This window comes from Trichechus manatus, unplaced genomic scaffold, assembly GCF_000243295.1.
Source record: "Trichechus manatus latirostris isolate Lorelei unplaced genomic scaffold, TriManLat1.0 scaffold00037, whole genome shotgun sequence".
In the NCBI taxonomy this organism is placed as follows: domain Eukaryota; kingdom Metazoa; phylum Chordata; class Mammalia; order Sirenia; family Trichechidae; genus Trichechus; species Trichechus manatus.
Genome location: NW_004443973.1, coordinates 5,814,416 through 5,826,428, shown reverse-complemented (window position 1 = coordinate 5,826,428; position 12,013 = coordinate 5,814,416). Strand labels below are relative to the sequence as shown.

Genomic DNA, 12,013 nt, shown 5'->3' with positions numbered 1-12,013 from the left:
AGAAGCTGCTGGTATAGTTCAAGGCTAGTTCTGAAAGTGGTACAGCATTACTTTCACTGTATTCCGCTGGTCAAAGCATCACAAGGCATCCCCGATTTTAGAGGTTGGGAAAAAGATCCTACCTTTGAATCCCTTTTTTTATGTTAAATTTTCAATAAGGCTTACTGTGTAAGTTCACTTTTCATCATCAGCCACAGAGAGTAGGGTCTAAGAAATAGAGGGTAGATAGTAGAATATAGATGGACTGAGAAGTCCTATCTGTGTTTAAGAAAAAGAGCCATCACCTCCCCCTTACTGCCATAGCATTTAACTTTTAGCCACTGAAAAAAGTTTGTTTGTTTTTTTTAATTAAGATAGTAACCTTCCTAGATACTGTCTTTTAAAATGTGTAACCTCCGGTATGTTGTTTTTGGTCTCTTAACTTTATTTATTGTGAATTAATCATATTTCTTTCCCGTGGGGCTGCTGGTAATAGGCTATAAAATATTCTTGAAAATATGTGTTAAACGGAACATCTCTAACCAAAAGCCCATTGCCATCGAGTCAATTTTGACTCATAGCGACCCTATCAGACAGAGTAGAACTGCCCTTAGCAGCCGAGCTCTTAACCACTATGCCACCAGGACTGGAACATCTCCAGTGCCCCCTTATGCCCCAGTGCCTGGTGGCTCAGGAAAAGAAGGGGCACACACTGGGAACCTCTCTGGGAATGTTGAACCAACAGAAATTTACACTCTGAAACCATCAGCAAAGATGTGCTATCAGTAATTTTCTTTAATTCAGTAGTCCTAAAAAATTAAGCTAAATCATCTTACCCTTTTTTTCCATAGATTTCTCAGTTGGGATTGTGTACAGCCACTTCTCCCTCTTATCTGCCGTTTTACTCCAGTTCATTTTCATTGCATTTCTTAACTGGGTGCCAGCTATGTTATTAGAGTAGAGCAATGTTCTTTTGTTTATGTAACAGGATAGATTTATGGCCAGTGAATCCAGTAACTCTTAATTCCAGCAGAGGACGCCAGCTAGAATGAGACAACAAAGGTGTGTGTTGAATATAACACAGCTGCTAAAGGGAGATGGGTAAATCTGAAGGCAGTTTTGTGTATTTGGTTGCAATCCTGAAGCTTTCAGGAAATTCAGATTTCAACAGTTTTAAAGCCTCTATTGAAACTGCATATTTTCTTTTCAACAGATGCACAAATTCTTTATGCTAAGTGAAAAAGGAGCTTTTCTATGACTGTTAAGTGAACTCTTTAGATAGAATTATGAATTTTAAAACGGGTCAAGACTCTGCTTTCAGAGCTGCAGTAGGGTTAACGTATTCAGTTATCGAGTTATTACCTTTAAATTGATTACAACTGGAATGTAACCAATACATCAAGAGATTGTGAATCCCTCGTGATGCTGCCATTCCCCCCGCCCCCGCTTTAATTCAGACTACTTCTTTTAAAAATAACCCTTGAAAAGGAAATTCCTACTTCAGAAGACTTTGTATTCTATAGAAACTCTGATATTGTAAAGATAGCAGTTGGAAAGTCAACCTTTTTGTATTTCAAAATTAAAGACTGCCACAGGTTTTACTAATGTGGGTTGTTAGGTATGCAAGGATTGGGGGAGGGGGTTGTTGTTTTTATTGTTGCTTTTAAATCAAAGCACTTCTGGTATCAACATATTCCTTGCTGTAAATAAGTAATTTAAGTGCTGTTCTTAAGACCAAATCATTTCCTACCTCAAAAGAACTAGTCAGAACTTCTGGATCAGCTGCCTGTTTTATGTTGGCAGGACTCATAAAAATGCTCTTTTGGGGTGCATGCTTTTGGGAAATAATTTCTGGATAGTTCTAAATTATTTACACGAGACTTCATGATACACAGAACTTCTCAAATATCGTCAGGTATGACAGAGTAAAACTTGTTCTCCTTTTCCTTCTAGGATTTATAAATTAGTTTCTAAATATTGATATTTTGAATTGATATTGGTATTTTCTGTGTTACTTTCAAATCTTTGTTGCCTTGTCTGGTATGAAATGCTAAAAATACCACCCTGATTAATTACCACTACCATATTTATTAAGGACCCCTGCTGGCTCAGTGGTTAAGCGTTTGGCTGCTAACTGAAAGGTCCGCGGTTTGAACCAGCCAGCCCCTCCATGGGAGAGAAGATGTGGCAATCTGCTCCCATAAATATTACAGCCTAGGAAACCCTGTGGGGCAGTTCTGCTGTGTCACATTGGGTCGCTATGAGTTAGAATCAACTCAACGGCGCTCAACAACCATATTTGAGTATAGATATTCTGATAGATTCAATTATAAGGCTAAATTTTAGACGATTAACATAGCCTTCTATGTATGAGCTAAAGTTCTGAGAAGTTTATAATTTTGTATATTCTTTCTGGATACATTTGATAGTTGTTTCTCACTTTTCTCTCAACCCTAACTGCATCCCCACGCAGTGCATTCTCTGTTGAAGTCTGCGTTTAACAGCATAGCTATAGAGAAGGAGAAGCTTAAGCAGGTGGTTTCTGAGCAGGATCACAATAAAGACCACAGCACACAGATGGCTCGGCTCAGACAGTCACTGTCTCAGGTAAACCCAAGTGTTTGTTTTCACATGAAAGACGTACTCCAACCCTGTAAGGCCGAAGAAGGGGGAGGGTCAGCCATGGGTGTGGCTCATTCATCTGAAATCCTCCCAAGACATTGAGGTGTCAGTATTAAATGTTATTGTATGTTTTCTACAAAAAAAAAAAAAAAATCAAGGTAAGAGGAAAAATAAACCAAATTTGCTTGCAAACATATAGTTGGTTTTTTGGCTGATTGAATACTTAATGCCTATCTTAAGGTCATTTATAAGGCCGTCCCTGGCTTTAAAAAAAATAATCATGCATGTATACGTGATTTATATATCTCAAATATGTTCCAGAATATATGTTCAGTCCAGCATTATATAGAACAAAGTGTATAGATATTCCACATGTAATACTTTCCCTCTTATTACGCATATTAATCTGTTAGAAATTACTGATTACTACTACCCACCTCTTTTTTGATTTGTAGTCTTAGGATTTCCTTCCTTTCTAAGTTATGCTACCTGAAGCTCAATTTTTATATTTCAACATACACACTTGATTCTGTGTTACCAATCAAATCCCTATATATATATATAGCAAAGTTGAAATTTCTAATGAAAGTTCTTTAAAGTCACACCTTAAGCTTTTCCATTTCCTCTGAAGTAAATATTTTCATCATTTCATCGATAAATGCACTTATTTTAATTCCTTTGGGAATTCAATGTTGTTATGTGATTTTTATGTGAGAACTCAGTGTTTATATAAAATATTGTTCACTTCCTGGTGCCTTGGACCAGAGTGAAGGAGCAAGCAAATCCTGGGTAAGTGGTTCTCCGTGTGGATCAGATCCTGCTTGAATAGTTTTCTTCAGTCCCTATAAGTTACACCTAAACTGTATAACCGCATTTGATGTACCTGAACTGTCAGCTTATTTTCCATGTTAAGCTTCATGTTACTGGGTGCTGTTATCTGGGTCACACTTTCTGTGTCCACTGTAAAATGCTGTCAGTTGAGGTGTATACGCTGCTTCCAGTGCAAAACCAGGGGCTTTGGGAGCATGAGCTAATATTAAAAGTGGCAGCTATTCTGCCAGTTTGCAGAAGGCTTTATTCGTAAGAATGCTTTAATGGTTTTTCCTGTACTATTCTTATGACACTTATCTGTTGAAAGTTAATTGATCACACATCACAAAGATCAAAATAATGGTCAAATAAGCATGCAAATGTCATTTTGTAAACATATAAAATATGCTCTTGTTCCCCTAAATGTTGCAGTGTTGCCTTCAGGCATATTGAATGATGGCAATTTAGTGGTATTAGTCAAGCTTGTGCTACGAAAACTGAGAAACTTTGTTGCTTGATTTTATTTGCTGGTTGGTAAGACTGGGAATGGTGTATAGAGATCCAGATTTGGGCTTCAAGTGAGATTAGAAATGATTAAGAACAGAAATTTTAAAGCAGTTATTTATTTGTTTATTCGTTTTATTTCATTCAGCTGACTGTGCTAGGTACTGTGCAAGGTGATGAAAGCAGCCCTGGCCATGTTCACAGGAAGCTCATGGCCTGATTAGTGAGACGAACAGCATTTACTCAGGAAACAGTTCAGTGAACCACACAGAAGTCCATTCAGAGCACAGATGAGTGGTGCAGATTTCCAGGGCTCTGTTTGTTCAGAAGAGTGGGAGGTCCCTAAACTGACAGCAGGGCCACAGATCAGGCTTCATGGAGGAACTGGACCTTGAATTGGGCCTGGGCAGACAGCAGCAGCTCCCAAAGCAAGAGCTGATGCTACCGTGATAAGAGTAAAATAAAGCAAAAGCAAAATAATATCAATTGTGTATCTTTGGGTTAAGTATCTCCCTCTCTTATCCACATGTATTTATTTGCATCTAGAGTTAGACCCTCAATAAATTTTTGTTGATGGTTTGGTTTTGTTTTGTTTTTAGTTGTTATATTTAGGTTTTTTGTTTTTGTTTTTGTTTTTTTGTTGTTGTTGTTGTTTTGACCAAAAAGCTCAATTTTATCCTCAAAAGGCAGAAGAGTAATTTGGCACTATTCCACTACAGAATTTAGTGCTTCCAGTTGCATGTTTACATTCTGGTGTCTGTTCAGACCCTCCCGTTGGCCAGCTATACCCTCACTGGCCATCTATTCCCATCACCTCTGAGGCTAGACTCTATTTTTGGGAATCATCTCAGCCAGCCTTTACTTGAGCATTTAGGTTGACTGACAGCTCACTCCTTCCTAGTGAATCACTATCCATGGTTAGACCACTGGAGAGATGTCTGGAGAATGGCAGGTCATTCATAGAGGCTGAAACTAGGAGTGAACAGGGAAGAGTTACTCTAGAAGCAGCTGGTGTAGTTAGACAGGAACCAGCTCATCAGGGACCACACAAAGGAGTTTGGATTTATCTTACCGTCATTAAAAAAAAACCCAAAAACCAAACCCATTGTCATCAAGTCGATTCCAACTCATAGTGACCCTATAGGACAGAGTAGAACTGCCCGGTAAAGTTTCCAAGGAGTGCCTGGTGGATTCAAACTGCTGACCTTTTGGTTAGTAGCCATAGCTCTTAACCACTACACCGCCAGGGTTTCCTATTGTGATAGGGAAGCCTTAAAGGATTTTAACTGGTGAGTGATAATGCCAGAAATGGGAAATATTATTGTGTATTTCTGCATACAAGGGAGCCATGGTAACACAATGATTAAGGCACTTGGCTGCTAACTGAAAGGTTGGCTGTTCGAATCCATCAAGCTGCTCCATGGGAGAAAAGACCTAGTGATCTGCTCCTGTAAAGATTACAGCCTAGGAAACTGTATAGGGTAGTTCTGCTCTGTCCTGTAGGGTCTCTGTGAGTCGGAATCAACTCGATGACACAGCAACAATTTCTACATGTTAGAAAGATTACTCTGGTATCATGTGGAAGATCAATGGAATGAAGGCAAAACTAGTTAGAAGGCTATTATGATAGTCCAGAGATGTATGTCTAAACTAAGTCAGTGCCAGTAGGGTTTGAAGACACCTAGGAGGGAGAATCATCATGGCTTGGAGATCAGCTGTATTTTGGAGAGAAATGAGAAAACAGAGTCAAGGCTAATTTCCAGGTTTTTTACTTGGACAACTGTGTAGGCAACTTGATACACAGATCTAGAGCTCAGGAGAGTGGTCTGGGCTAGAGAGAAGGATGTAGATACCCTAATATGTAGATGAAGTTACAGGTACTGATGAATTGTGTATTGAGTCAGAATAAAAGTGAGCCAGTGGTGCTGCCATGGGGAAGATTAATATTTAAAAGACATGCTAAGAGAGAGACTCTTTTGGTGAAGACCTAGGGATAGCAGCCAAAGAATTTAGAAAGCAAAGACCATTGAGATCAAGGGTAAAGAGTTTTGATAGTCTCAAGAAGGAAAAAGTTAACAGAATCCGATTTAGTGGCAAATAATATATGTACTTTAAAAAAAAAAAAGACACCTTGATTTTGGCAGTCAGGAGGGCATATTTCAGAAAGTTGAGGGAGGAGCTAAGATGGGGCTGTCCAGAGTCAATGAATGGTGAAGAAAAAAATTTCTAGGATTGGCTTATTTTTCTAGAAGTTTGGTTATATAAAGAAAAGGAGAGAGAATGTACAACCTGGTAGGGTGATTGAGGTTAGAATTATCTCAGCATGCTTATTTCATAAAGGGAAGGAGTGAGGTAGATCAGAAGACGTTGAAGATGAGAAAGGGTTTAGATGGAGCCATCCTGGTTGGCCAACTCGATTTTCAGTGTCTCTCTCAGTACAGCACTTGGGATTGAACAAAATATGGAATAGCTTGAGTAAATGGAGACAGTTTCTTCCCATATTCTGAATATGCTTTTATATTAGTATAACTTCAGATTATAGTGTGATTTTAGGTAGTCTAAAGGTATCCTTGGTCCATATTCAAGTGTCATTAGTTAAACCCCAGATATTATTCTCATGACCTGTTGCCAAGCCCAGTCTCCTCCAGAAAGGGAAGGAGGGAGAGAGAAAGTGTGTTTAAATAGTTTCTTAAGGTAGTCTAATGTTTTTAAAGTTACATGTTTTTATCTGACATAAGTCCTACTTGATGTATGTCTAATGATTAAAATGCCATTTTTCAATAAGGGTTTAAGTATATCAATTTAGCAAATTCCGTCGTCCTTTCAGAAGGAACATAGCATATAAAATATATGAAATCAGCATTCTTCACTACATGCTTACCATAAATTGTTACCTGCCTGGGACAAGTGAAATTTGCAGTGCTGGACATTCTAATAAATCCCTGTTTTAAAGTAATATTTTTTCCCTGATCTATATATACATAGACATAGACATAATTCTGTTATTTTACCTCCATGAAACTTTGAAATTCACTTTCACACCTGAGAGGCGGCATAGATGTTAGACTCAAGCATGTAGGGCAGGGCATTTTATGTGGCATCTATTCCTTTATAAATGAGTTTATTCTACATCAGTATAATTTCATGTCCCATTTAATGTCATACCCTGAACATGAAAATCAGATAGTATATAATAAGATTAAGGCAGCCTCAGCGTAGCATAATAATTAGCATAATAATAAAAGTTTTAATTTGACTTGAGTCTATCTTCAGTACTTTATACTTAATCACTGTTTACTGGTTTAATTTCTGGTCCTAGAATCTGTGCACAGCTTATGCTAAACAAGAGGAAGTTGGGTCCATATAAATGTGAGCAGCAGGATATGATCCCTGTACTCCAGCTAGAAATACCATATTTCGTTGAATCAGTATGCCCTCGATTGTAAGATGCACCATCATTTTGTGTACCACTAAGTCCCTGGAGAAGGCCATCATTCTTGGTAAAGTAGAGGGTTAGCAAAAAAGAGGAAGACGCTGAATGAGATGGATTGACACAGTGTCTGCAACAGTGGACTCAAACATAGCAACGATTGTGAGGATGTTGCAGGACTGGACAGTGTTTTGTTCTGTTGTACATAGGGTCACTATGAGTCAGAACTGACTTGATGGCACCTAACAACAATGACAACAACAAAAGAAAGAAAAATTGCTGTCAAACTGAACTTGTGCTTGCTTACATATGTGTTGTAAGATGTACCCCAATTTCAGAGGTGTTCAATGTGGACGAAACTGAGCATCTTAGAATCAGTGAAATGTGGTATGTATGAGAAAAAAAAAAATTGGCTTAGGTTACATAGTAGCATAATTAAAATCCCAATCATAGTATCTACCATCCTTCTTGTCCACAACAGTTACATACCCAAAGTAAATATTCTGAGTTGGGATGAAAGTTCCAAATGTATTTGTTCCAGTTCCCTAAGACTTGGCCGTGTTTATTGTGTATGAAGATATTCTTCGTAAAATCCTTTACATATTTTTGTAGTTATCCAGCAAGTTTAAATTGATGTCACTTCAGGCATAATTTGGTTATATTTATTTAAAATTTTTAATGCTTTGTTCCTGTAGGGCCTTAACTGATCATGTCTAGTAAGGAAGAAATGTTCAATGCAGAAACCCGTTATAACAGAACTGTTCATGGCAGCGCAATTTGTATTATTAAAAATCCATAACAGCATAAATACCCAATAATGGGAAATAATTGCCTATTCTGCAGCTATTAAAATCACGTTAATGAAGAGTTATCAACAAACAAAAGCTGCTTATGTGAAAAGAGTAAGTAGCAGACACAGGATCTCAATTATGGCACACATTAAACAATGCGATAAAATGCAAGGGGGAAAATAAACCACAAAGAAATACACCTAAATACCTACAGTTGGTTGATTGGGTAGTAAGGTATGAATTTTGAAAATATTTTTCTCCTTTTTGTATTTTCCAAATATACTATTAAAAAAATACAAAACCACGTTGCTGTCAAGTCGATTCCAACTCATAGCGACCCTATAGGACAGAGTAGAAATACCCCATAGGGTTTCCAAGGCTGTAAATCTTTATGGAAGCAGATTGCCAGGTCTTTTCTCCCATGGAGTGGCTGTGAGTTTGAACTGCCAACCTTTTGGTTAGCAGCCAAATGCTTAACCACTGTGCCACCAGGCTCCTATACTGTAATAGTTTATATTTATTTCAGAATTGAAACCAAAAAAAAAACAAGGTGATTTTTAAGAGATATCCAGGGCTTGGTTCTTGCTTTTGTCCAGAGGGTTTAAGTCTCTGAAGGTTTGCATCTTGCCATACGTATCATATCCTCCTCCAGCCAGCAGGGGTGTGTGATTCCTTCCCAGAACCCACAGTTCCATTTAGTAAAATGTGTAAGTCAGAGTCTCACCCAGTCTAAGGTTCTCACCCATTGTCTGCCGGGGTTGATGAATGGAAGATAATAGCTAATGAGGTGGGGGTTTGGACAATTGATTCTGACTCAGATCTTTAAGATTGTAACTTCTTTTATACATTGGGAAGGAATTCTGTGTTTCTTAGAGATATTCACTTGAATATGTACAGGAGACACCAACCAAAACCAAATCCATTGCCATCAAGTTGATTCTGATTCATATCCCTATCAAGGGATACCAGGCATGGGGAAATGAAAGTGTTGTGGAGAGTTTTAGTGCAGTCTGAGCTCACTGATGAAAGCAAGGAGTGAGAATAAGCATAGAACCTGTGTAGTAAAGAATCTGGGCAGAGTTCCTGTCATCAAGGTGCTCCCTCCCTGGAAGGCCTTTGGTCCTATATGCAAGTAACACCTGTTGCTGTGGAGTCGATTCCGACTCATAGGGACCCTATAGGACAAAGTAGAACTGCCCCATAGGGTTTCCAAGGCTGTAAATCTTTATGGAAGCACATTGCCACATCTTTGTCCTGTGGAGCCACTGACATTTCAGTTAGCAGCTGAGTGCTTAACAGTGTGCCACCAAGCCTCCTTTATGCAACTAATAGGACAATATTATTACTGACAAGTCTTCATAGCTTTTCTTGCTCACAGGCTAATGTGAGTGGCTGGTCACCTGCCTCCTTTTTCCTTGCCTCAACACTGTTCACCCTCCTGGAGTACATTCCCTGTTACTTCTGCCAGTTTCTGGGGCCTTTTATGTTAGTTAACACTAAAAGCATCATTTCACTGAAAATGCTTATATTCCTCAATATTCCCAAGGTTTCCATGATATTATATAGGAAAACAGTTGCGTTTCAGGGAGGGACATATTAAACGTGGCCCTGAGTACTGCCTAAAAGCGATACCACAAAGCTCATGACGCTTGATTGTAGCAAACTTGAAACAATCCATGTGATCAAGGCAAAAGGAGGGGCCAGCCCGGGAAAGATGTGCAGAAATGGGCTGTTGCACGCTTAGTTGTCTGCTTACAGTTTCCACCACTGGGGTTGCCAGAATTGGAACAGTTTTTATTTCTGTGTTTTTTGTTCTCAGTAACAATTTTTATTCTACCACTGCATATATATTATGAATAAAATGATTCCTGTAAAAATTTTAGCTCATTCTCTATTGAAATTAAGGCTAGAGGTTATCTTGTGTACTCTTCCCCATGCCCCCACACACACCTGTGGTCAGGAGCACATTTAATGAATATTGGATCAGATGAGAGCTTAACGGAGAATCTGCTTTTTTAAAAAATATGCAGACTAAACAATTCTGCAGTGTGCCTTATAAATGGCAAACCTATGTTTAAAACTCTCACTGTAAGGAAGAACAATTACCTATCCTTGCCTTTGAGTTTTTGTGGGGTTGTTTTGTTAATTCTGTTGTTCCAGGGGCAACAGAAGGTGCGTTCACTTTGGAGGAACCATGAGTTGAGGTTTGAGTGGTAACCTTCAGGTCAAGACTGTGATTCTGCACTTAAAACCACCAGACAACTCACCGTGAGGCCTTACATTTACAAGGTGGTTGTTTTTGTTGTTGTGTGCCGTCGAGTCGGTTACAACTCAGAGACCCTATAGGACAGAGTAGAACTGCCCCATAGGGTTTTCAAGGCTGTAATCTTTATGGGAGCAGACTGCCACGTCTTTCTCCCGAGAAGTAGCCGAGCGCTAACAACTTTGCCACCAGGGCTCCTTTGTTCTTATAAAAGTACTCTTAACTTTGAGTACATTCTCCCATTGCATTGTGTGTTTGCTTGCTTGCCTATGTGTCACCTTATCCCAACATGGAATTGAGGCAGGTGCTTGTTTCTGTGTTTATGACACTAGCAAATACCCAGGGCCCAAATATTCAGACCTGTCTAGAGAGTGGGGCAAAGGTTATAGAATGTCCTAGCATATGCAAAGCTGTGCCTACTGTGCTTCTCCTCAATAAGGTCTACAGACTTTAAACAAAAGCCAGAAGCTGTGAATGAACAATTTTCAGTCTTCAAAAAGCAAACATTGGATTGAAGGGAAAGAAGAAGCTGGAATCAGACTTGCAAGTAGGGAAGTGGAGATAGGCTGTTCTATGTTCTGTGCTCAAGAACTGTGCACTTCTCAGTGCAAGTGGAAAGTTAAGTCGTTTTGTGTTTACCCTGGCTATTTTAATAGGTATGGAGATACCATTGGGATCTCGTATTTGTATACGTATCAGTTAGTGTGTTTTTTGACTCTGTATGAAGAAAAACACAATGTCCACTCCCTGGGGCAGATGCCTCTTTAATAAGCCCTACATTGACCTTCCATTCTCTGAAATGCCCACCTTCATCTTCCAATTGCTAGTTTTAATGGAAAGAAAAGGAACAGTCAGGCATGGCACAATTGCTAGTTTTAATGGAAAGAAAAGGAACAGTCAGACATGGCCCAGCTTCTTACTGGACCTTGATTGACCTCATAGAGGTTTTTTATTTGAGGCTTGATGTATTTCCAGTTAGCTGCATCTGTATTACATAAATGGAACATGTAGCAATGAGGAGTATATTCCCTGAGGATTCACTGTACCTTTGTCCACAGGGTCCCTGTTGGAAGACCAAGTTTATGTAAAGCTGTTCTCATCTTGTAATAAATACAGTTGCTGTACCTACTAAAGTGTGTTGTAGCATGTGATGTTTTACTGATGATGGGCATGTTGAAAGCAGTGTGATGTAGGTAACTTGGGGTCAGTTTACTTTCAGTTTTACATTCTTATGGTTGTCAGAGTCTACACTGTTCAGCGAGGGCACCTTTTGATCTACATGTGAGTTAGTTTTGCTGCACTCTTCCTGTGTGTTAAGTATGTACTCCTGGAACATTAGCTACTTGGAACTTGAAAATATAGCTATTCTTTCATCAGACTAAAATATACTTCTATAAACTAAAGCCAGTTCATTGTCAGTTCCATTTCCAAATAATTTTTAAGATAACTACCCCACTTTGAAACTACTCCCAAGCTTTAAGAAAGTAGAATAAGAAATTGAAAGAATCAACAGTTTTCGTCCCTAATAGATCTTCACCCAGGTTGCAAAAAGTAATATATATGTGGTGGTAGACTGGGCTTGGATGTAATGGGCCTGAATCTAAGGGGAGAAAG

General features: G+C 38.9%; 1 protein-coding gene across 1 annotated transcript in view; it reads left to right on the top strand.

Annotated features, from left to right (window-relative positions):
- OSBPL6 (oxysterol binding protein like 6) overlaps positions 1–12,013 on the top strand; it is a 137,931-nt gene that overhangs the window by 99,505 nt on the left and 26,413 nt on the right. Inside the window, exon 12 of the mRNA XM_023730493.1 lies at positions 2,453–2,586. Coding sequence (XP_023586261.1) covers positions 2,453–2,586 — 134 coding nt within the window. The remainder of the gene's footprint in view (positions 1–2,452; positions 2,587–12,013) is intronic.